The sequence below is a fragment of the Ambystoma mexicanum genome, chromosome 10 (genome assembly GCF_040938575.1).
Source record: "Ambystoma mexicanum isolate Mex_15411 chromosome 10, UKY_AmexF1_1, whole genome shotgun sequence".
Lineage (NCBI taxonomy): Eukaryota > Metazoa > Chordata > Amphibia > Caudata > Ambystomatidae > Ambystoma > Ambystoma mexicanum.
In genome coordinates this window covers 1,291,400,078-1,291,426,173 of record NC_090932.1, presented here as the reverse complement: position 1 = coordinate 1,291,426,173, position 26,096 = coordinate 1,291,400,078, and the positions used below count along the sequence as shown (strand labels likewise).

At 46.7% G+C, this 26,096-nt stretch overlaps 1 protein-coding gene across 7 annotated transcripts in view; it reads right to left on the bottom strand.

Annotated features, from left to right (window-relative positions):
- MTMR3 (myotubularin related protein 3) overlaps window positions 1-26,096 on the bottom strand; it is a 2,389,252-nt gene that overhangs the window by 187,655 nt on the left and 2,175,501 nt on the right. For 6 of the 7 annotated variants that reach the window (XM_069619290.1, XM_069619289.1, XM_069619293.1 and 3 more), the window contains one exon: window positions 16,028-16,138. The exons of the other annotated variant lie outside the window; for it this stretch is intronic. In XM_069619290.1, the coding sequence (XP_069475391.1) occupies window positions 16,028-16,138 (111 nt within the window). The remainder of the gene's footprint in view (window positions 1-16,027; window positions 16,139-26,096) is intronic. 7 annotated transcript variants of the gene reach the window in all.

Genomic DNA, 26,096 nt, shown 5'->3' with positions numbered 1-26,096 from the left:
CAACTGAAGGTATATCATTCTTAGTCAAGCCTCCAGATGGCACCAGATAATTGTTGGATGCAATGAGACCTAGCAACTGTAGGAAGTCTAGGACCAATAGTGTGAGGTCAACCCACCAATTAGCAGGAAACAGGATGCACTGCAACATAGAAAACCACATATCAGCCCAACCCAAACTTAGTCACAGGACATACTTCCCCAGAGATCAAATATTAGCTACTTAGTACTCAACTGAGCTTTCATGACCATCTGACAATTGTGCAGAAACCTGTCGTCACAAGGAAAAGCCTTCCCCAACCAGGAGTCCATGACCGCTTCAATGAACTGGAGCATTTCTTCAATAATTGTAATGTAATTGTTTATTTGTAAAGCACTTATACACAAGTGAAGTGCTTCAAAGAATTTCAAAACGGGAAGGGAAACAAGGGAATACAGTGGTCATTCTTGGGCCTTGAAGTTTACGAATGATCTAACAAAAATAACTAGCATACTAGGACTTAGGCATTTCTACTAGTGCAAGTGCATGACAGGAAGGAAGGATCGAGGGGGAAGAGGGAAAGAGCATACAATTAATAAGCCGCCGTACAAGGCATAACGACTTGTCAGATAGTACAAGTGCATGACAAAGAGTGTGGAGAGAAGGAGGGGGGGGAAGCTGGGGAAAAGGACATACAGAATAATAAACTACCATGCTAGGCCTGGCGACATTCAGATTGATTGATGATAGGTTGTCAATAATGCACCTATTGACAAAAGTTTCAAACGCAACGAAGCAAGAGAGAGCAGACAAGGGGAGGACATGACAAACGGTCTTGCAAGGCCTAGTGCATTCAAAGTTGTGCAAGTGCGCAACAGACAGGAAGTGTGAGGGGGGGTGGGACAAGTGCAACCAGTATATAAAGGGCCTTGGTTAAGTGCAGAGAGGTAGACCCTCACATGGAACGTATTCCGAGGGTAATAGGGCAAAGCAGAGAGCAGAGGCAAGTGTAGGACTGCTGGGGGAGCCTGGGACCTGTGAGGCTCTCGAGGTGCACAAGGCGTCCAGTCGGCGAAACTGAGCATAGAAGGGGAGGATAAAGGATGAGGGGAGCAGGAGCGAAGAGAAAGGAGGTTAGCAGGGCAGAGGGAGAGAGAAGAGAAAGATCTTGGGGAGTTTCCAGAAATTTTGAAGGTTGGGCCCAAGACAGAGAGAGGCAGGGAGGCTGTTCCAGAGGTAGGAACTTGCAGAGGATAAAGATCTACCCCCAAATAAGTTTGGAGAAACGGCTCACCCGCAGAGAGTTGGAGGACGAGCGGAGGGCTCTAGAAGGAGAGTATTTAAGAAGAGAGCTTTGTAGGTAGTGTGGGCCCCGGCTTCAGAGGCCTTGTGGTCTATGCAGAGGGACTTGAACTTTATCTTTGCAGCCACTGGGAGCCAGTGTAGGGATTTCAGTGCTGGAGATATGCTGTCTCTGGGCTTGAGGCCAAGGATAAGTCTTGCGGTTCTGTTCTGGATAAGTTGAAAAGGCCAGAGAGTAGAAGTGGGGAGATTGAGAAAGACTGCTGCAGTATTCCAGTCTAGGGAGAACCAGGGCTCTGGAGACGGTGAGCCTATGGGGGAAAGTGAGAAAGTAGGCCAGATTGGGCGAGAGATGGCAGGTCCAGCTGAGGTGATCTCAAACCTGTCCTGGATAAATTATAAGTTACTCACCGTAGTGACTAATGTACTCTTAGTCCTTAGTCTCCTTTCCTTCATACTACATGGGCATCCCTTCCTAGGGAAGGTAGACAGAACCTTTTTCACCAGAACAAAATCTTCTTCTCCTTTAAATTTAGAGGCGCGCGCAGGGTTGCGGTCCTGGGAGCATGCGCTACCCTGACTCCGCCCACCGGCGCCACTCCTCAGTCCCCATTGACGCGTCGACAATATTTAACATTGCCTAATGACACTAGTATTATTAGGGGGAGGATGGAGGGACGTATGGAGGAAAGGGGACTAAGGACTAAGAGTTACGGCGAGTAACTTATAATTAGTCTTACGTTCCGTCCCCTTTCCTCCATACTGCATGGGCGATTACAACTGAATGTAGCCCCAGGGTGGAGAGGAGACCCTCCTTAAGCAAAAAAGTTCCTCCGAACCGCCTGTCCGAAGGCCGCATCTGACTTAGAGCTGGCTTCCAAACAGTAATGCTTACAGAAAGCCGAAGGGGTGGCGCAGGTGGCCGCCCTGCTTATGACTTGCCACGGGACCTGCCGGTGGAAGGCGATGGCCGTGGCCTTGGCCCCGACGGTGTGACCGCACGTTAGTTGGCAGCAGTTTCTGCTGCCCCTCATATGTTTCCTTGATGGCCGCAACCATCCATCGAGCGATCAAAGCCTTGGATGCTTGATAGCCTGGCCTGGATCCTCCAAAGGTGACAAATAGAGTGTATGACTTGCGGAAGCCCTTGGTCCTGTCCAGATAGAATTTCAGAGCGCACCTGACATCCAGACAGTGCAAGACTCTCTGAGCCTTGTCCTTGGGGTCAGCGAAAAACGTGGGCAAGACTATTTCCTCATTCAGATGGAAAGCAGAGGGTACACCTAAGGGTACCTGTGAAAGCCACCAAATGGATCAGTTCCTTCCTGTACAATAGACACATGAGGGTATTCTCACCCACTGCATCTGGGAATCTGAAACCAGTGCCGCGTGGGGTGCCTCAAGGCTCCTGCGTCTCACCAACGCTTTATAATGCATTCACCAAACCTTTGTTCGATGTACTCGATTATCTGCGTGTCACTTATACCAACTACGCCGACGACACCCAGATACTCATTCCCATCACTGCTGATTACAAGGTGGACTCTAAAGCACTGAACGATATCTATCAAGTCATTCAACCTTGGATGGCCAAACATGAGCTCTGTCTCAATGATGAGACAGAGCTTCTCATCCTGGACTCCCAACATCGACTGAATAGACTTGACCCATTATTCAAAACCTTCAACATTGACGGCAACTCCATTAAAGTGTCTACTGACACCAAAACATTAAGAATCTATCTTGATTCCACATGATCACTCAGCAGACAAACTAATGCTGCTGTCTCTGCCTCTGCGTACACATGCAAGCTTATCACAGCCGGCCGCCCCTTCCTTTCCACACAGAACTGCATTACTCTGGCAAGGATATTGGTTATGTCCAAACTCGATTATTGCAATGCCTTATATCAAGGGACCAACCAACGTAACCTAAATAAACTCCAGGTTATCCAAAATAATGCAATTAGAGCGGCCCTCAACATCCCCAGATCCTCACACATCTCCGAAACAAGGAGAAGTTTACACTGGCTTTCAGTAACACAAAGAATATCACTAAAGTTTCTTGCCCTCACACACAAATGTTTGAGCAATCAGGCCCCCATCTGCCTAGCTTCTCGCTTCACTCAGTACTTGCCTACCCGGCCACTCAGATCAGCACAAGCACACTGCTTGACCATCCCCAGATACAAACTGCAGAAAGCAGGTGGTGCAAGCTGCCCAGTCCTTGCTTTCAAACTATGGAACTCGCTTCCACCAACCATCAGATCTGAATCCTCTCCGACCTTATTCAAACAAAAAACCAAACTCTGTTTATCCACCGCACAAGACTAAACTCCTACCTGCGTTTGTAATAATATTCCATTTCCCAACTGTAGATAATGTTGTATATTATATATTGCCTATAATGCTATAGTCTATATAGTGCTCACCCGCAATAATATCAAGTTCTTACCTTGTAAATTGTCCTTACTATGTATTGTATATATTTTGCCTTTTCTGCTCTCACGCATCTTGTTCCTCACTGTAACCCATGCATACCTTTTATGAACAATTTTATGAAACCTTCACTCTGTAACTGTTTATCCTGTACTAATGCTGTACCAAGATATGCGCTCGGATGCCCTTGGGCCTGGTGCGCTATACAAATATAGACTGCAGACTGTAAAATCTTTGCGTCTATATTGTTGACTCTTCTGAATGAGTGGATGACCTCAACACAGCACCTTAAAAAATGTCAGACTGGGTTTAGGTCGGGTCATTCAACCAATGTAAACGGCCTAGTTATGAGGGCGCTTCAAGAATCAGCCTGGGGAAGGTGCTCTGGAGACATCTATGTGGCCTCAATTGACCTCTCGGCAGCCTTCAATCGCGTTAACAGAAGCCGTCTTTGGCTAAAGCTGGAGACATGGAGGCTGCCGGGGGCCTGCTGCAGCTAATCATGATATGATATGATATATGTTATTTATAACGCGCTTAATACCCAGAGGTTTCTAAGCGCGGACCCAGGGATCGAACCTGTGTAACTCCGTGTCGTCTTGTTTCCAAGACGGGCACGTTGCCACTGAGCTATCCTCCTTAGGCCAAGGCTGAGATCTGCATTAGATTAAAGCTTGATGGGAATATATCACGAAAGGATTCAAACCGGGTTGGTCTGAGATAGGGGTGCGCCCTCACCCCTTGTCTCTTTAACCTATATGTCTCTGACATTGGGGATTCCCTAGCTGAGGCGGGCATGATTACCTGAAATTGGGCGAGATACATATTTTGTGGCTGGTTTACGCAGATGATTTTCTGCGCCTCGATAGCACCAAGGTGGGCCTCCAGCATTTATTGAAAAAATGTGCGAAATATGCAGAGGACAATGGATGGATTGTCAACCCAAGAAAAACACGTGTTTTGGTGCAGACTACGGGGCGGAAACAAAGAAGGCTCAGTTGGTGCATGAGGGTGTCTCGATTGCCAACTAAGTAAGCATGCTTTATTTGGGTTTCCTTCTCTCGGGACAGCCCTCTAGGATCAGAATTCGCACTTTCTTGAGAAAGAAAGTTATAGTTCTGTCTAACCAAATCAGTACATTGGAGCAAAAATATGGGCAGTTCTCCATAAAACCATCAGTTTGTTATTACGAAGTAGAGGTGGTCCCTAAACTCATCTACGGGTTGGAACTGTATTATGACGAGATGGAGAATTTCTTGGAAACTCTTGAAGCAAGGTTGTGGAGACAGACCCTTGTTCTCCCCAATGCTATCCCGGCTTCGGCCACTAGGTTTCAACTGGTAAAAGCTTCTTTGGAGGCACGGGTGATGTGGAGATTACTTTCCCTATTTCCGAAGTATGCTAGGCCCCCGCCGAATACACTCTATGAAGAGTTGGGTAAATTACTGGATATGTCTGGTGTAGTACATCAGTCCAATAACAACCTGGTCAAAATTTAGATAGATGTGATCAGACATTGAGAGATCTTTCTCTGGATAGGGTAACTTTGGTTACCAATCCCGATCAGGTAAAAAGACAGCTCTATGAGAAAGATTGGAGCAAAACTACAGATGGGTTCCATGCGTATTCATCTTTCAGTCATCTACAGTGGGAACATAAGATACAAAGGGTCATTTCCACTCTTCTCTAACAGTTCCCTAACCAATATTATCGGACTCTCTTGTTAAAACTACACTGGAATATTTTGCCGACCCGTGAGGTTTTATTACAAAGAAAAATGGTTAGTCCAGAAAATGCAGTCTGTAGATTTTGTAATGAGGGGGAGAAATTGAAACATGGAGGCATCTCTTATTGGCCTGTCCTGCGCTTTGCACTGAAAGGTCGGTCTTTGTGGCCAAGTTTGCAACATGGGGAGCTAATGGGAATGAGTATATCTGGTCCCGCTGCATTGATATTCAGAACATATCAGAAGGCACTGTGATCGCGTCATTTGTTAAATTGATGGATTTATATAATGAATGTGAAATACGATAATCTGGGTTTTTCCTTTATAAATGTTGCACTGCTTCCCCTTTTTGGACTATGAAATTTATAATGGCTGAAATATTAGTTTTAGAATTTTCAAATGATGCACTGGTTTTTAATGTTATGAATTGCTTTCTATGTATTGTATGTGTCGCCAAGATGAATTTGATATGAATTTAATAGATCTGTAATTTTTAAATGATCGATTATGATATTGTGTTTTAACCTGTAATCATTGTAAAGGTTTCTTGTAAACCGTATACAATAAAAAGAAATGTTTCAAAACCTTCTACTCCTTCTGGCTCGCTGGGCACCCACACCCATCTGAACAGGTGTCTCCGGTCTGGCCACACGTCTTCAGAGTTATCTCTACTCTTGAGACCCTCGAATTTTGCTTTTGCTTCTTGCCTCAGTGTTCGACATGGCAGCAGCTCAGCAACTACGCCAATTAGGCTCACATAGGGAAAACTTTCTCCAGCACGTCTCCTGCTTCACAGCCTCTGCGCTTACAAGTCTCGGAGGACAGGAATCTCTCAGAACATGCAGGTGAAATCTCCTGCCTCCTCGTTCCAGCGTCCCTCTTTTTCTCCCACTTCTGCTTGGTTTGCCAGCCTTGGGTCCTCCTGCTTCCTCTGCCACAGCCTGCACTCAAGCCAACATTCCAGCTCCCTCCACTCCTTCCTCCGTTTTCTCGCTGAGGGGGCCTTTTATGCATCCCAGGTTCAGAGATAATTCTCATGTGTGGGCTATTAGCCTCAATTGCCTGACTACTTCAAAGGCTACTAGGCTTAAATGCCTGACTGACAACTGCATGCCTCTTTAGTCCTCTTCCTCGTTGCAGTCCGTCTAGGATTCTGAGACTTGCAGTTTCTTTCAACAAAGTTAGGGTTTGGCATATCTGAATTACTTTTAAGGGTAGGTTTAATTCCCTTAAAGTTATTAAGAGATGGGCTATGAAGATTAGCCCTTTCAGAAGAAACTCATTTATTGAACACAACATTTCCACATTCCTATATAGTGTACTACTGGGTTTGATGAAGGTATTTAGTTTGGGATACCAAAAAGGATCTTTCATTTGGCAAAGCTTGCTCATATTTTACAATATTAAGGTCCACATATCGAGCTCCAATATGAGAGTTAGGGACATCAAAATAATAAGCCATTACGTCTTTAGGTACCTTTGGAAGATTCTTCCTTCTGTAGGAAAAATACTGTGTCTCATCACACGCAATCTCCTGTCTTTTCCTGGCCACCTCGAAGAAGACTTTAGGTAGGGTTTTAGTGAGGGATCCGTAGGATTCTTCACAAATGACTGCACGAATGTGAGCAATTTTGGCCTTCTTATGGCTCCTATCCTCGTTTTCGAGAGTGGGCCCCTACGTCTCGAGTTCCGACGACTGGACGGTCGAGCGGGGCAGACCTAACGCTAGTTTCGCAGATCGCTCCCATAATGATTTCGGGTTCATCTTAGTGCAAGAACCCCAGTCCTCAGTGACTTGACCGACTCCGAGGCACCACACGCAGACCGAGTGTAGGTCAACAATGGGCATCTTGTAACTGCAGTCTTTGCAAAGCTTGAAGCCCGAGACCTTGGGAGCCGATATAGTGCCGAAACTGCGTCGAATGGAAATAAATATTCTCTGAGAGACAGAGTTGTTCCATATGAGCAGCATGCTGAGCGGCAAAAAAAGATAGAATTGAGGTATGGGAGCGTTGTGATGTGGTATATGTACGATGACCGACGTCGCGTCCGGAACTGATGACCGACTCAACGTGCAAATGCGGGATCGACGGCCAAGTCGAGGTGCACTATGCCCCTGGTCTAAAAAGTTTGAGCAGCTGACGCTGGAAGGGATATCTATGTGATTAGGAATCTGCGAGAGAAAGGCAATCCATTGAATGTAGCCGACATGTCCGGGATGAGGCTGCCTGGTCAATGAGGCTTTCCGTACTTTGGTGCTTTTATAACAACTCTGGGTCAGCCAGTGCAAATCTTTATTATTTTAGAAAGCCTGTTTACAGCAGGTGCTGAACATGGCTTCTGCCATATTTCTAATGTAGGGTCTTTTAGGGCGTCATGCAAAGTGGGTAAAATAGAAGCAGAGAACATTCCAAATGTTTTGAAATTGCATAGAACCTCGCGGACCTCAGAATTGGGGGAGGGGAGGAACTAGTACAGCACCCTGTGGCCCCATGAAATCTGTAAAACATCTCTCAGCGAGTTCAGACCTTCACCCATCGAAGATGAGAAAATGGGATACATCTCATTCAGAGTGGTCGAGAATAGGTCTACCTCCCAGAACCCCAAGGTCTGGAAAATTCCATGAAGAATTAAGTGTTTTGAGTGACCACTCGCGATTAAGATGAGGCAGGAACTGAATCTGTCTGCTTCCTTGTTGAGCTCCCCTGCCAGTTTGACTGCTTAAACTAAAACGCAATGCAGAAGAACCCACTTTCAAATGGAACGACTTGTAGGCAGAGAGGGAGGAGTCCAAGTTCCCCCAAGCTTGTTGATCTAAAATATCGCCATCATGTTGTTGGTCCATATCAGCACTGACAAATCTTGAATCGCAGGGAGGATTACCATCAGAGCCCTTAATATTCCAAGCAGTTCCATTAGGTTTATGTGAGAAGCACTCTTCCTGAGCTCACAACACATGCACCTTGAGATGAGCCGCTAAACTGTTAGACACATATAGGTTTAGGAGGATGCCCTTCGGACTGGTGTCAGAGGTCTGGAGTCATGTGTCGGAAAGGGGGATCCCGGGTTTGGATACCCCAAAAGAGGTTGGAGTCTAAACCACCAGACCAAATCCAACATGACCGTGGGTGGTATATAAATACTGTCTGACTTATCACCAGACTCCTGGTTCCAACATGAGGATAGATTCAACTGTACCCGCCTCATTTTCAGCTGAGCGTGGGAGACCCTGGTAATGCAGGAAGCCATTAGACTGAGTTGGTGTTGAAACTACTAGGCTGAGGTTTGCCAGTACCTGAGAAAGTGGAGGACAGCTGCTTTGAAATCCTGGACTCTTCCATGCATGGAAAACCTATCTATATCAGGATATTGTACTACATAGCTTTGCTTTTTCTTAAAATGAAGTTTATAATTTAAATAATCTTTATCTAAAACTTCGATCCCAACATGCGTTCCCTTCCCAGCCCTTAATATAGGGTTTAATTTGAGTATAGTGATTCAAGCATATAAGAGACCCCAGAGACCTATTATTCAAATATAAAGATCTGTGGTCATTCTTATGTTTGCAAAAATGCGCTTTGATTTTAAGCACACCATCCAGGAACCATAATTGCTGCTATTTGACCTCTTCCTCGTTGATTTGTTATAGTTAAAAGTAGAATGAGGGCAAGAGCGAAAGAAGCTGGGCTGCAGTCCGCATAGGCTGTGGTGGAACTAGCAAATGCACACCTGACAATGCAACATTCACCCACATAGCATGCAAGATCGCCAAATGATAAACCGGATAAAGACAGTGTAAATGATTTCATATTTGGATGGAAATTGATCTCATGAATATTCATTTGAATGCCATGAAGTTTTGGCCTGTTTGCGGCCTGTGAGTACTGTTAAGGTATATAGCCCTGACCTAAAACCTGCATTGCAACAGGAATGTACATATTGATAATCTACAAAGGAAAGAGATCTGCAATCTAAAGGTACAGATAAGTGCGCATTTTATCATGTTATAGTGATATACAGAAAATATATTTTGTATCCATGCAAGTTCTCGATTAGATGTTCTTACGGACAACATATGACTAAAATGACTGCAACTTAAGTTTAAATACATTTCTAATAAAAAGCTTGCCCTCCTTTTTTTTTAAATCTTGCGTGTGTGCATATATATATACATATATATGATACATTACTCACCGTAATCGTATTTCTGATGCTTGTATCTGCTTAGATTCACATGCTGTGCATAGGCCGACATCTAGTGGAAGCTGCCGAGTATTACAGTTTGTTTTTCGAAACTCGAAAATGGGCGTCGACACAGGGCGTGCCAGTAATACTATCCCTAGTGTGACGTCCACTGTACCCAAGATCCCTCACGCGTCTAGGATCCTCAGATTGTATTTTTTCTGACATGAGGTAGCATGAGGAGTAGCATGAGTACAGATAATCCAAGCAGATAGACAGAAAGGTAAGACTACAAGCAATCATGCGCCTTCTCTCAGAGGGGAGGAAGGGTGGGTCGCATGTGAATCTAAGCAGATACAAGCATCAGAAATACGATTACGGTGAGTAATGTATCCCTTCTGAGGCTTGTGGAATCTGCTTAGATCACATGCTGTGCATAGATTAGCGAGCAGTACCTGAAGAAGGAGGTGGGATGTGAGAAGGGTCATGAGCAAATAAGTGTCTTAGAACCGCTTGTCCCACTTGTGTATCTGCCTTGGAATGGGTGTCAATGCAGTAATGCTGAGTAAAAGTGTGAATAGAGCTCCAAGTAGCTGCTTTGCAAATGGTGTCAAGGGGTACATTTGCAATGAAAGCCAGAGTGGCCCCAATGCCTCTAGTAGAGTGGGCTCTTGGCGTGAAAGGCAGAGTTCTTCAGAGAGTGAGTAACAGAGCTGGATACAGTTAATAATCCACTTCGAGATGGCACCTTTAGAGACGCGATCCCCCTCTCTGCCTGTAGCTACGGAGACAAACAGTTGATCTGTTTTTCTTAGCGGTCTGGTTTTATTTACATAGTAGAGGACCGCCCTACGCACATCTAGGGTGTGTAGTTTCACCTCAGCCGAGCTTTGCGGGTCCTGGAAGAAATCCGGAAGCTCGATGGACTGGTTTACATGGAATTTTGATATAAATTTAGGTGAGAACCTAGGGTGTGTGCGTAAAACCAGTTTGTCTTTATGGACAGTAAAGAAGGGATCCTGCACTGACGGAGCCTGAATTTCACTGACCCTTCTTATAGAAGTAATAGCTACTAAGAAGGCCGTTTTATAAGTCAGGTGTTTGAGACTGCTTTTATGCATGGGTTCGAAAGGGGGGCCCATGAGCTTGGCTAGCACCACATTAAGGTCCCACCCTGGTGGTGGGTTTGAAATAGGAGGGTGAAGTCTCTTTACTCCTTCCATGAAGGCTTTAACTACTGGTACTTTCCCCCACGAAACCTTGCTATGGGAAGTGGTGTAAGCCGACAGGGCTGCCAGGTGTACTTTCAGTGAGTTAAAAACCAATCCTGCATCTAGCAGGTGGAGCATGTATGTAACAATAGTTGAAGGAGTGCAATCAACCGGGTTGATTTGTCTACTCTGGCACCAGATAACAAACCTCTGCCACTTGTCAAAGTAACAGTGCCTTGTGTTTGGTTGCCTAGATTCCTTTAGGATGTCCATACACCTCTGTGGCAAATTGAGATGTCCAAACCCTATGACCTCAGGAGCCATGCTGCCAGGTTCATTGAGTTGGGTTGCTGGTGCACTGTTTGACCTTGGTGCTGGGACAGTAGGTTGTACCAGGATGGCAGTTTGATGGGCTCGCACACCGCCATCCTGCGTAGGTGTGGGAACCACGGTTGTCTTGCCCACATGGGAGCAACTAGGACGAGTGTCATCGACTCTCTGTTCATCTTGTTCACCACTTTCCTGATAAGAGGAGTTGGTGGAAAAGCGTACGCAAACATCCCTGACCAGTTCATCCACAGGGCGTTCCCCTGGGAGTCTGGTTGGGGGAACCTGGATGCAAATCCTGGGCATTGTTTGTTTTCGCTTGTGGCGAATAAGTCTATAGTGGGGAAACCCCATTGAGAGAAGATATCTTCTACGACCTCTCTGTGTAGAACCCATTCGTGTTCCTCTGGGAGGGAGTCTCTGCTCAGAGCATCCGCTAGGGAATTGAGCTCCCCTGGAACATGTTGTAATGACAGGAAGATGTTCCGTATGAGTGCCCATATCCAGATTTTCTGGGCAAGCTTGGACAGATTTGGCGAGCGAGTCCCTCCTTGCTTTTTCAGGTAGAACATGGCTGTTGTGCTGTCCGTCCGGATTTGCACTGACAGGTTTAGTAGGTGGGGCTCGAACGCCTGAAGCGCTCTGAATACTGCCAGAAGCTCTAGCAGGTTGATGTGGGTCTTGGCCACTGAGTGAGACCAAAGACCCTGAGCTGTGTGGTGGAGATGGTGAGCTCCCCACCCCGTCAGACATGCATCTGTAGTGACTACTGCCTGTACTTTGGGATCGTAAAAGGGTTTCCCCTGTGCGAGATTCTCTCTTGTCCACCAGTGAAGGCTTTGTACCAGTGTTGGCGAAACGACCACTAGATCGTCCCACTGACCACTTGCCTGAGACCACTGTTTCGCCAACCATTACTGCATGGGACGCATGCGCAGGCGCGCGTGTGGGACCAGGTAAATACATGACGCCATCATGCCCAGTAAACGCATTGCTTTGCGTACCGTTATTTGTTGACCGGACTGATAATGTGGAATTTGCAGTAGTATATTCCGAATTCTTTCTTCTGAAGGAAAGGTCAACCCCTCTTGGGTATCTAGGATTGCTTCTAGGAATTGTTTTGCGGTGCTTGGCACCAGGCTTGACTTTTTCTCGTTGATTGAGAAGCCTAACTCGTGGAGGAGGTCGATAGTCCTTTGAATGTTTGTCCTGCAAATTCCTGGGGTTTCCCCCGTTATGAGCCAGTCGCCCAGATAAGGGTACACTGGGATTGCCTCCCTGCATAGGTGTGCAGCCGCCACCGCCAGTACCTTGGTGAATACCCTTGGTGCTGAAGCTATCCCGAAGGGCAGTACCTTGAATTGGTAGTGTCGACTGTCCACCTTGAAGCGCAAATACTTTCTGTGCGCTGGGAACATGGAAATATGAAAATAAGCATCTTTCATATCCAAGGTTGCCATGTAATCCCCCTATTTTAGGAGGGAGATTACCTCTTGTAGCGTGGTCATACAAAACATTTGTGGCTTGACATACTTGTTGGCAGGCCGTAAATCCAATACTGGGCGCATTGTCAAATCTTTCTTTGGCACAAGGAAGTAAGTTGAATAAATACCCTTTGTTTACCTGGTGTCCCGGGACGAGTTCTATCGCGTCCTTTTCTAGCAGAATGGCGATCTCCTCGAGGAGAATCTTCTGATGTTCTCAAGAGTGTACTCTTTGTCGTGGAGGATGGTTCCGGGGACGCTGCAGTAGCTCTATACAAAATCCTGTGGATACTGTTGACAGCACCCATCTGTCTGATGTGATCCCTTCCCAAGCCTGGGTGAAGTTGGAAATGCGTCCCCCTACTGGGGTTGCGTGAGAAGGGACCGTGAACTGAGCGTCACTGCTTTGGTGGAGGTGTGCCGCCTCCCTTGCTGGGGCTGCCTCTGCCTTTACCACGACCTCACCTATTACCCCTGCGTAACCCTGGGTATACTGTTGGTTGTTGTTCCACTGTGTACCCTGCCCCTGGGAATAGTTAGATCCTCTCTGTGAATTATGGCCGCGTGGGCGACGAAAATTACTATTCCCTCTCTGGTTAGAGGGTTTATTGGTTAACTGGCCAAGGGACTTGAGTGTTTCGTATTCGTCCTTGGCATTCTTCACTGCACCTTCGACCGCCTTACCAAACAGATCGGTTTCCACCGGTTTGTCCAACAATGATGCCTGGGTTTCTGCCTTAAAACCAGACTGCCGTAACCACGCATGTCTTTTGATAACAGTGCCTTCTGCGATCAATCTGCCTGCGTTGTCTGTGGCGTCGAAGGTTGCTTTCAAAATGCAACCAGACACGGCTCTACCCTCTGCAGAAATCAGAGCTAACTGGCCCTTTAAAGGTTCAGGAGCAGAGGCTATGAGTGCCGCGACTTCTTCCCACTGATGGCAGTTGTAGCTGGCCAACAGGGTGGTGGAGTTTGCAATCCTTGCTTGATAGGCGGACGTTGAGGCTACTTTCCTGCCGAAACCGTATAGTTTTTTGCTCTCTTTGTCGGGAGGAGCTTCGGACGATGACAAGGGTGTTCCAGCCCTCTTACGAGTGTTGGTGACAACTAGGGAGTCTGGCTTCAGATGTCCTCTTATATAGAGAGGGTCAGACTGGGCCGCCCTGAAAAGCTTTTCAACCCTGGGATTGACTGCTTTGGTGAGGTTCGGGTTCACCAGGGACGGGTCTATTCTTCGCTGAATGGACTTAAGGATAGGGATGGTCTGGGCAACAGGCCTCCTTTCTCCCACTAACTCTTCTGCGAAGTCCCTCTCCTCCTGGACACCGTGGGTGTCAATATGGAAATGTTCTGCTGTGGTTGTACCTCGAAGGGGTCTGACCTCATCGGTGTTTCAAACCGGGGCTTTTTACTCGGGGGGGATAGGATCATTAGAGCCTGAGGGAGTCGCCCCTTGTGGATCATACGAGAGGAAATGTTCTAGATTTTTATCATAAAAATCAGCCAAAGAAGACATCCTTGACATGACCCTATCTATGTCTTCACTCGACCATTTCTTGAGTAGATTTGCTGGTTTTAGACATATCAGCAGACCTGGTTTTGTCTGTCTGTTTATGGGGAGTGGTGTGTTTCACAGGTGTGGAAGAGTGCAAAGGCTGCTTCTTCTGTTGTTTTCCCCCCTCCCCGTGAGTGGAAAAATGTTTTCCCTGTCCTTTAGTGGCTCCGGAGGTTTTCGACGCCTGGTGTCGAGGATCGGGGGTAGGGTCCCTGTCCTTCGAGCGTGGGGCCTCGCTGATTTTGACTGCAGGCTCCGACTCCTGGAGCGCGGCCTGGGGGTGGAAGTCGTCTTCGTCTTCCGACGATCGAACTTCTGTTAGCCTAGGGAGCGAGGCACTCTTGGCAAGAGTGGATGATTGCCTGGAGTCATGCGGCGATCTTGATCGAGAGCGCCCAGAGGACACCGAATCGGACCGTTCTGTTTGTGCCTCTTTCCGAGAACTCGACGTCGTCGAGTCTCGGTTGGACTTCGTGTGTTTAGTGTGTGTAGTGTGTGAAGCGCTTGTGTCGCCGGGGGTCTTCCCCATAGCCGCCCCGCCGGACGACCTTCCGAGGTCGGGGCCTTGCGCTCGGCTGTCTTTCGACGCCGTAATACCCTCGCCGTCCGAAAGTACGGCGTCGCTGAAGGCGCCCTCCGCTGCCATGGCCGCCTGCCTGGCGTGGTGGGCCGAACGCTTCGTCGAACGGTCCTTAAGTGTCTTAGGTTTGAACCTACTACACGCTCTGCAGTTCGCTTCGGGGTGGTCCCTCGGCAAGCAGAGATTGCACGTGGCGTGCCTGTCGACCCAAGGGTATTTGCGATTGCACTTGGGGCAGAATTGAAAAGGGGTACCCTCCATACGCACCTTGAGGCAGCGGGTTGTTAAGTGTAGGAAATATATAAGGTGTACCTATATACCAAGAGTGTAGAGTATGTACAACCCCCCACTCTCCCTACTTGCAGGGCCGAGGCCAGAGGCCTTCCGAGGCCCAAATCCGTCGTGCAGCAGCCGACGGTCGATTTCTTCTCCAGCCGGCGTCGAGTGTCGAAGTTGGGGTGGGGAAGGATGTCAATAGATTAATATTTTAAATATTTTAGCAAAAGTATGGCTAAGGCCAGGGGTGGCCTCCGCAAAATGCTTCCGACCAGTATGGCGGAAAAAAACAATTGAGGATCCTACATGCGTGAGGGATCTTGGGTACAGTGGACGTCACACTAAGGATAGTATTACTTGCACACTGTGTCGACGCCCATTTTCGAGTTTCGAAAAACAAACTGTAATACTCCGCAGCTTCCACTAGATGTCGGCCTATGCACAGCATGTGATCTAAGCAGATTCCACAAGCCTCAGAAATATACATATACACACACACACACACAAACACAGCTCTTCAGTGCTTGCTGGTGGCACAAAAAGTGGATTGTGCCTGTTCTGGTATCAATGGGATAGCTCAAAAGCATTAACGACTTAACATGTTCAATATCTTGAGATATTTAGAGAACTTCTTTAAGCAAATTTAGAGTGTGATCAAAGCTTAGCACAAACAAAACAGAAGTAGAGACTAAAGACCAAGCACCACCAGAGAATGCACACAGATTAGTAAAGTACAGAACAAAATCTCAAAGGAAGTATGCTTGGCTTCAATTCCTTGGTTTTGAGTTAGAAAATATATTTCTTTATTTTCTCATCTAAATCTCGATTATAACAGTGGGGCAAAATGACTACTCAACAAACTGCCATATCATAACTTTAACCTTGAGGTAAGCTGAGGAGCAGAAGACTGGAAAAACCACAAACAACTAAATAATATTGAGCGGAAAAGAGAAGGAAGGGAATCTGTACCTCTGTGTCCTGTTTATCCACCTGCTCCCAGCTGGCTTCAGAGAAAATCTCTGTGCTGCAGCGAGACAAGCAGTTCTGATCCATGTTGCTTTCAGAGTCAGGGATTGAAGTCTGTAGGCAAACAAACACAGCTGAAGGAAGCCTGAATAACCGTTGTTCCCCTGATACAACAATGAAAGTCGCATCTCAAAATACACAGTCATACTTGCAATGGAGTCAAATATTGTTCACAACCCACCAATTAGCAGGAAACAGGATGTACTGCAACAGACAATCGCATATCAAGCCAGCCCTAAACTTGGTCACAGGACATACTCACCAGAGGTCAAATTATATATATTTAGTACTCAACTGACGATAAAGTGTACCGACCAAGTGAATTTGTAGGTCGAGAAAAGAGCATTGTGTATGCACACAGGCCCTATTGGAGTAGCACGGGTATATGTATGTGTGAGTGCTGCTAGCTAATTCCTGGTCGCTTTACAGAACATAATCAGGCAACAGCATCCATAGAGAAGCACACTAGTGAATGGATAGTTCCTTAACGCTAGAACAATGGTATAAATGTTGGTAATAGATCCCCCAAAACATGCAGATAGCTGCTCTAGGAAAGCATATCTCTTAGATGTTCCCATACTGCCAGCAATCCTCCAAATGGCTAGCACTAGCATTTACATGACGTTACTATACCTCTTGTGAGAGGTCAGAAACGAGAGGCAGATACAAAGAGGTATCGTTCTCAACATTGGCCATTTTATTAGCAGAAAGGGGTTTGAATAAAGGCCCAACTTTCCCTATCCTTACGAGAGAGTCTCTTCCTATGAAACTAAAACTAAAGGATGACGACCTTGGGTCCAAACTCAACCTGACCCTCACACTAATACATACAAATACAATTTGCAAGGTAAATGTTTCAAAGTTCAACTCAACAGAAAAGTGCAATAACTCAAGCATTTAACTTCAACCAAAACACTTCTTGTATGCAAGGGTTGGTTCCCTTCCCCAGGATTACTTCAGGCAAAATATTCACAATGGTCTGTGTCACAACGAGTCTCTTAAAGGCATTACAAGTGTCTATTTGACTGAATACTCTCCACAGTATGATAAAACAAATATGTGTTCCACAATATTAAATGGAAAAGAGGAAGACTCTTAGTACCAATTTTACTGCTTTTCAGGATGGCAAAATAAATGTCTTTTTCATAACAGAGATTTAAGTATACCAAAAGTCAAGTCTTTTCAAAGTTTCTGGTTGACAAAATTCTCAAAGGAAACAAGAACTTAAGATGAACAAGTCTGTTTTTAAAATACACATTCAAAGCGAGTGTCCCGGTACACTCTCCTGCCAGGAAACTCCCCAACTCAAAACTCTTGATATCCTGGTTTACTCTCCTGCCAGGAATATCGCCCTTTTGGTCAACTTAGATCCCCTGGTGTACTCTCCCTGCCAGGTATCCTTGTCCAAAAAGGGTTCACTACCTGATATCCTTATTAGACTGCTCTGCAACATTCACTTTTTCCTTAAGTATCACACAATTGTGCTTCTTCACAAGCACACTTTTGTTGACTTTAACTGTTACTTGTACCAATTTCCCCAAAGCTGACATCCCATATCGGAGGACTTGTTCAAGCTTTGTCTTTCAAATTCTCTTTCAATCTCTCTTGACAATGCTTGTTCCAGGTTTTTCTCAACTGACCTCTTAAGTCAGAGAATTGCACCACATTTGCCCTTGTTGTTCTTTAGGCAATGTCTTTTGGATTAGGCAATGGTGGTCCTATGTTTACCTTATCTGATGTATCATGTCAGGAAAATGACACCACATTCGCCTTTTCCATCCAGTTCTATTAGGTCAATAGTCAAAAGTACTTTTAGTATGCTTTTCAGCATAGCTGCAATGCCGGGGCCCCCTTCGCTATAAGGCTGACTCACTGATTCATCATGCGGCGGCTGAGATATGCTCGCGAGCGGCCAGCTTCCCTTTATTGGCAGTCTTGCTAGGTCTCTGTGCCAGCTCTCCCAGATTTCGCTGCCATGCTTTGCAGGACCGTATCTCCGTACACAGCGACGCTGTGCCCCATCTGCATTCTCTCACCCAGAGGTCCTATCCCGAACATCGCCAGCTGACTTCTGGCGAGCTTCTCTTTCCACGGTCCTTGGTGAGATTTCCTTTGCCATTAGTGAGGGTTCCCGCTCAGCAAACTCTTCAGCCTTCTTTCTCGCTCCTTCTACATTCTATTAGCTGCGGGCGTTTGGGCATTCAAAAGTCCAGCGCAACTTAGATTTGTGATAACTAGACTGCAGAGTTCTCAAGGTCATATTTCCTCAACATGAACTCCTTGCTCCCCTTTCTTGTTACAGAACTTGGGGCCTTCTGGGACTTTGAGTCCAAGGAAGTTTCAATGGATTTTACATTACATGGTTGAACAGTTGCATACAATTACAATCACTGTAAACATCAGATGTTTCACAACAATATGCCAACAAAGATTATGAAATTAAGGTTTCCTCCTCATTGAAAGTGGAGAATATTGCATCACCACGCCACCACCTCTCCCTGGCTTTCATCTGCTCCTCCATGATCCTCTCTCCTGACATCACCCTAGGTTCAGAGTCAGGTAGCGGCTGCGTATCCATGGCCATGGAGACTGCCACCAGAGAATTAGTGATGATTCTGCAGGATTAATCACATCTTCTATGCCTGGCATCCCCCGCCCCAACTTTGCCCTGATGCAACCAATGTCTGTTCAGTTACCTTGCTATGCTAGCATTGAAATAAAACAAATAAAACTCCAAATGGACTTCAGTTGGGGAATTTCCTATTCACAACAGTATCGATGGCACCCACTCTGCTATTTTTACTTCTGTACACTTTTCCAATGGCCTTTACTGTGGAATAAACCCTCTGTAGGTCGTTGCACTACTTGCTCAGAAGAGAATGCCATATTAGTATCAGACCTTTCCAAATTGTTGTGTGTTAGACTTTTAAGTTACGAACACGAAGGTTCAGATTGCCTAAATTGTGGTGAAAACTCCCTCGCTCTAAGGGAAGGTCCCAACTTAGCTTTCAAGTAAATGGAAGGAGCAATTTGTTTATTTTTTTTGCTGCGTAAGAAGGCGGTGATGAGGGCAAAGGGGAAGGAGGAACCAGCAGGAAAAGCAGAGGGGATATTATAACCATTCACAGTATTACACACATTTGAGAATATGTGCTGGGACCAAAAGCTGATTGCAGGTAAACTAAGTGAATAGTGACAGATGGCAGGAGTGTGTCCTGCTTGAGTTTACAGTGTTAAATTATCCTTTTTCAAATTTCTGTTTAAGTCCTCAACTGAATTTCAGGTGGTTTCATTGCAATCTCAAGTTGATGGTAACTTGTGTTCATAGTTCCATAACACAGAGGGCTACAGTGCTTTCCCAGTCATTTTAAAGTGTTTTGTAGGTGGCGGAGCAGAGATTCACCTCTAATGAGATATCTAAGGTCGATGATTTGAGGTACTGCTCAAGTCTATTAATCAGAGGTTCTTGGGCCAATAGATATGGTAAATACCAGAATTAGATTTCAAGATTATGAGACTAGAATGAACTGGAAAATGCAAAATTGCACAGTAATCGATGCAGTCCTTCCTCACATACAGAACAGAAATCACCTGGCTGAACCCTTTCAGCCCTAACTCATGCAGCATAACCTATGACACTACAGAGGTTTTAAGCTATCACCACTCAAACTCATCAGATGCCATTCATCACCTTCTACAACTATGCAGTTGACACACAACCCACAGTGAGGGTTCATTAATGCGAGGCAGACAACTGTTTGACAATCTATCAAAGGTGCAATTTTATTTTTAAAGAAAATATATCAAAATACCTCACTTCCCCTACTCTACTAAGGAATTCCCTGCCTATTCTAAAATCTAGGGGAACATACTCCAACATAGGATAACTGGCCCTCACAGTGAACAACAAACATGAATTAAAAAAGAATGGCAATTCAACATAACATACAATATACAATTTACTCAATGACCTAATGTCCAGGGAGATCTCCCTTCCCCAGGATTCAGTCACTTCATGAGAACATTTTCCACATTAGAAAGAAAATGTCTTAATGTAATTCTTGGTGATGTTAAGACAAAACAGAAGTTCACCAACAAAATGTTCCAATGGTAACAAATCTCCTCTTTGGGTAAAGTTATCAATTTTTCACTTCAAGGAAAAATAGCCCCAATGGTAATCCTGGCCACGATGCTTTATTAGTAGATTGTCCACAGTTCAAGGAAAAAGTACTATCCAGTGTTACTGTTACACAGTTCCTGGTTAACAGTTAGGACCTCTTGAATTAGGGTTTTTGACATTCAAAACGGTATGTTTGTCAAGACGCCTTCTTGATACCGCTACCTCTACTTCATTAATGATTTTTCTTCTGGGTTCACCATGAGAACAGACAACTATGTTTCTTCAACATTTCACCTTAGTTTGAACTGTAATGTAGCATCCACTGACAACCAGATATACCTCTTGAGTCCCAATGCTTTGGACTAGTGCCACACGTTCAATGACCTTTTAGACTGACTTCGACAAGATACTTCAACCTCCTCAGGTAGGTAAGGCATTCTTCCTTTGAATAACTTTCTTCAAAGGGGAAGCCTCTCTGCCTTGCTTGTTGCGAAACAGGATTTCCTTATTTCTTTTGGAACTGTTTAATAGAATCCTGATTGAATCTGGGGAACGGAAATCCACCCAGATTATAAGAAGAGACTGGTATCATATGGTGAACTTATTTGTTATATTTTTGTTTGAACTGCCATGCATTACCTTGTTGAGGTACTGTGTGAAGGACAGAAACCTTTTGTTAGAGTGTTCCCTTAAGTTTGTTTTAGGCAGGGAAATCCTCAGCAAGATAGGGACAGTGAGGTGTTTATTCAAGCTTTTGAGTTCATAAAAAGACATCTTTTGAAAAATCTTAACCAAGCTGTCAGCCTCACATTTCTGACCTTTGGACACAGGACAATTTGTTTTGTACATTCTGCCTACTGACCGATATTTAGGTTTGGTTTTAAGTAGGGCAACTCCTCTAGGGCAGGGAGAGAGAGCCATTTCCCAACCCCCCCTTTTTTAAATAACAGTCTTTGACGAGAACTATGAACCTCTTGTGTCCAGGTTTCATTCTTGGCTCATCACATTTGGTGTCAGCAATGGGATCGTGCTCAGTCGACACAAACTGGGGGACCCTCCGGTTTGAAAATCTTAGCAACAGAGCTTCCAATCCATCAGTAGCTACAGAACATTCCATTGAATGTGATCTATCTAGTAGAAGAGGGGAGTTAATACAACCCGGAAAGCGAGTATTGGTACCAACCGATCTGGACTTAATACCCACATCAGGCACTTACATCAGACTTTCCTCTAAATCAGGTCTGGCTTGGTGATATGGCCTAAACGTCTTATCAGGCATCATAGACCCAGACTACAGAGGTGACATAAAAATCTTAATTCAACAGGGGGCGTGGCCAGGAGCGCCAGCGATATGGCTGCTTCCTTGATGGCCTCCATGCGATGCCTGCAGCATTCCATTAATAAATGAAGTTCCGGCCATCTATTTGCGGCGGATAAAACAGCTGCTGCTTTCGGAAGGTCCAAACTAAAGGCAGGTTTCAAGATGAGCGTTCAACACCCCCTGGAGCCTCTGAACAGACCCGGCGAACATTGCACCCCCCTCCGACGCTCCTAATCTAAGATGGCGGACGGGCAGAGAAGACGCTACCCCCCTTCAGAATTCGGGACCCTGCCCCTGTTGGACCTCTCCCCCTCTGGTCCGCCCAACACAGACTGCCTGCATAGCTGTTGTCTGCCCGTGGCTACAACTACAAGCAGCCACCGCATCCTCACCCCTGGCGCCCCTGCCACCAATAGAGAGGAAACACAATCTGGCGGCCCTGTGGCAGAGAAGAACCCCAGCCGCGACTTTCCCCGCTCCTCGCCGCCGTGCTGGAGAGATCCTCAGTGCTCCCCTCTCGGGGCATTCTCTGCTCCCGCGGCTGGCCTCCTCCTAACTTCGGAGGCGCGACGCGAGACCTCAATGTGTCAAGGTCTGGCTGCTGATTTCTGGAGGCACCCGCTTGTGGTCCCAGCCCGTGGGCATAACTCGCAAAATCACTTGCCTCCACACTGTGGCCCCGGAGTACCCGAGTTCCCTGGACTCCCACCATCAAAGGGCCCAAGCTGCAGCAGTCCAGGCTGGTCCACATCTTCTTCCGGGACCCTGCCTGCGACGTGGCCACCCTCAGATTGACACGCATTCTTGGTTCTCTTCCTCCTGAGGCTCGGCTCGCCGTCTTATTTTGGCAGCTATCCAGCTGTAGCCTGTGCTTGTGCCTTCCTGGAAGCCCCCACCACCGCAGTAAGGTGGACTGGTGTTAGGGAGAATTCTCATAAATGGCTAATTTCCCTTACCTACTGAGTCCCTCAGCAGCTCTGCTGGATTTCTAGGGTTTATTTTTTTCACCTGGTGGGAATGTGAGCCTTTTCCCCACTCTTACATGTGTTTTGCTGTGTGTGTTTTCACTTTTTGTGTGATCTTGGGCACTGGACCCTCACCTACTCCATGTGCACCACTTTTTGTGTGCGTTACCCAGCACCTTCAGTGCAGTGACACAGGGTTGTCTTTGAGACTTCCCACTGGCTCAATTTTTCTGGGGCTGACTACTGTCCCCCAGAAACAGGTAAAGTTGCCATTAACTTTATATAGTCACTTTAAACCACAGACCCAGTACACCCCATCTTACATGGAGTATTGGAAAGGGTGAACTCTTATCCCTTTTTGTCTGTACCTCTTGGAGCCTTGTTTCGCTCTCTTAACATTAAGACTTGGCTGGCGGCAGTGGTAACTACCCTAACTTTTCTACCGCGATTATATTATATAAACGTGGTATTGTTTTATTAGCCTCGAACATAAACCCGCTTGACCAAATACCTTTTATTTTGGTTCCGGCTGGGTTAATTCACCATTTCTTTTTGTTAAAGTCTTTCTCGTGTTTTTCTCTGCGTGCCAAACCGTGGATGACTCCTTTGTTCGCTGTCTTTTCGCAGGCTTCTGCACAGAAGCCCTCCTTAAGGCGCCTGATAGTCTAGGTAGGCAGGATGGGAGGGAGGGATCTTCAGACCCCTGCCATGGGTTCCCTTGGTAACCCAAGTCACACTCCTGTCTGATTGGCTAAGGGGACTGGCCTGCCACCCTGCTGTGTGATTGACAGCCAGGCTGCATGAATGGGGGAAGACTGCATAAAAAGCAGGTCTCTGGGACTGGAAAGGCAGTCGCCACTGGAACGAAAGAACCAACAAGGAACTGGAAGAAGAGGACCCCTACCACGACTGAACTGCCCGGTGAAGTGCAGGTCCGAATCGCCAGAATCCGACAACAGAGAAGATACTCCAGGAAACCTCTTCCCTTGAGCTGGTGGGACCAACCAGTTCGCCCAAACTACAAGCCAGGACCCCTCCTCTGGTCGAATTCGCTGTATAGAGCTACAGTGGGCGGATAGCCAGGAAGGTCGGACCCTGCTTGGGTTTTAAGGAGCGCACCTTTTATTTGTTGTTTTGCTCTGCTGCTGGTTTCTTCCCTGGGTGGCACAGGATCCTCAAGTCTTCCTACTTCATGTCAGTCCGACAGTCGCTTCAGGAACCGTGAGCCTGCAGGAACCACCAGGAACGTCCGCCTTAGCTACAGCTCCCTCTCAGTTTTAAGGTAATGTGCAAATCCGGTTGTCTGTTTCGGTCAGCCGCAGCGAAAGTGTTTGAAATCTTTCTCAAATCCGAGGGCTTGTCCTTCTCTTCTCTTCGAACTAACTTTTCTACCAACAAACCTCGTCCGGAATCTGTGCCACAAACTTTACCGTGAACTACCTTTAACTGTGTGATCTTGAGCAAAAGACTTTTGACCCATTGACATTGGCACTTAGCCTTTTCTAGCTGATCTCCTCACTGTAGTCTCTCTTGTTCAATTGCCCTGAGTACTTACCTGTTGGTTTTGTCTAATTTCTAATTACTTTGTCTTTCCCTCCCTTTTAAATTGCTGGAGTGCCATTTGGCTCCCACTTCAATTTGTGAACTTAACTTGTCTGGATTTTAAGGGAAGTGGTGTGGCGCATTAATGATTGTGATTTTAACTTGCTTAGAATAGTGAAATGTTATACAACTGTTGAGTAAATACATATATATTCTTTTACTTAGAAACCTTGAGTCAGTGTTTGCCTGAATCATAGTAATTTCTGTCCTTTGTGTAACTATTTGCACTGCTCACTTACTCTTGAGATACATCTGGCTGCTCCGCTACTGCTACCACTATAACTGTGTAGTACGGGCTTGTACCAAAGGTGAAATTGTACTGTCACTTGTAGTCTTAATTGTGTGCAGTGTTTCCAAAGGGTACTGTATATAATTCTGCCTAACAACTGGGCCACATGATCTGGCCCCATCCCTGAAGCCTGGCCTGTGCTCCTCTCCTGGACCCCTACATAACCTCCACTGAGGATTCTATCAGCACCAGCGTCAGCCACCACTTCCTGGGGCGCCCCTGCCCACCACCTACCACTACCAGTGTAAGGAGGTCTGGACCCCCTGACTTCATCCTGGGGGACTCCGCCAGTTAGTAAGCAGACCACTACCTGCAAGCTTTGAGTCCCCTCCGCCTCCCCTCCATTCGCACTCTAGCCTCATACTTTCTACAGAGGAGCTTGCCGGCACCCACTCTACCTACCGTTTTCTGGGGTGCCCCTGCCCACCCCCCAACCTCACCGCCACTGAAGTAAGGGAGCTTGATCCCACGGCTCACATCTTGGGAGACCCCACTGGTCGATAGGCTCACCAGCGACAGTGAGTGTCTTGGTAACTTACAGGGAGCCATCTCCACCCTGAATCCTGAGACAATGGCCAAACTCCTTAAACCCTCCCTCGCTCCCCCCCCCCCAAGGTGGCGGACATCTCAACCATGCTCCTCGCTGCAGACAAAGGGAAGAAATCGGATCCCCGAAACTTACGCCTCAGAAGACACCGGAGGACAAAGGGACCCTTGAAACTAAACTAAGGAAGACCTCTAAGACTTCATGTCCGATATTAAATCAGAATTTAGATCTTGTATGTCGGAGCTCATCTCAAAGCGGGAATAGATGGAGCAGAGGGTCGGGGATGTCGAGCATAGGTTGGGGGAAACGGAAGACCTGGCCCAAGAGCATTCTACCACCCTCGTGGAGGTGCAACGCACAATCCAAGCACTAATGGGCAAAACCGAGATCCTCGAATTCAAGCAAGAGGACCTTGAAAACCAACCACGCCGCAACAACCTGCAAATTCGTGGTGACCCCTCCTCAGTTCCCGATAGGGAGATAGCCGAATATGTGAGTAACATCTTCCAGTCGCTGCTGCCACACCTGGACAAACCCCAGCTTCTGCTGGATCGCACCCACAGATTGCGCCCCTGATGAGGGATGGACTCAGACCCCCCCACTCCCAGATGTGATCACGACAGTCCACCTTTATACCACCAAGGAAGCCATCTCGACAATAGGTCGCTCACGCGATGAGCTATCGTTCCAAGGCTCCCCACTCCAAATATTCCAGGACCTTTCTCCCCTGACGCTGCAGAGGTGTAGGGCTTTGCGTCCGCTTAAGCTCTTCCTCCGAGATCATCAGATCCGCTACCGGTGGCTGTTCCCAACGGCATTGCAATTCTCGCACAATGGCACCCCCCGAACGATCAGCCATCTTGACGACACAGCATCAATCCTACACCCCGGCTCCCCGTAGGGCGCAGGGTCCTCCTCCCCCAGCCGGGTGGTGACCAAACAAGGCACAGCTTCGCTGAAACCGAGCCGCAAACCTAAATGAAGAGCAGCAGGAGGTTCAAGGAACACATAGCATTGGAACATTGCTTTCTAAACCTTGCTGCGGGTCCCGTGCGGCTCGTGCCCAACTCCAAGGTGCATGTCACCGTTTTATCCTTGGAGTGAAACCCAACCCCGTTGGATGACAACAGCCTGGTTGGCTAGGGGATGTACCAGTAAGTGAAATCGG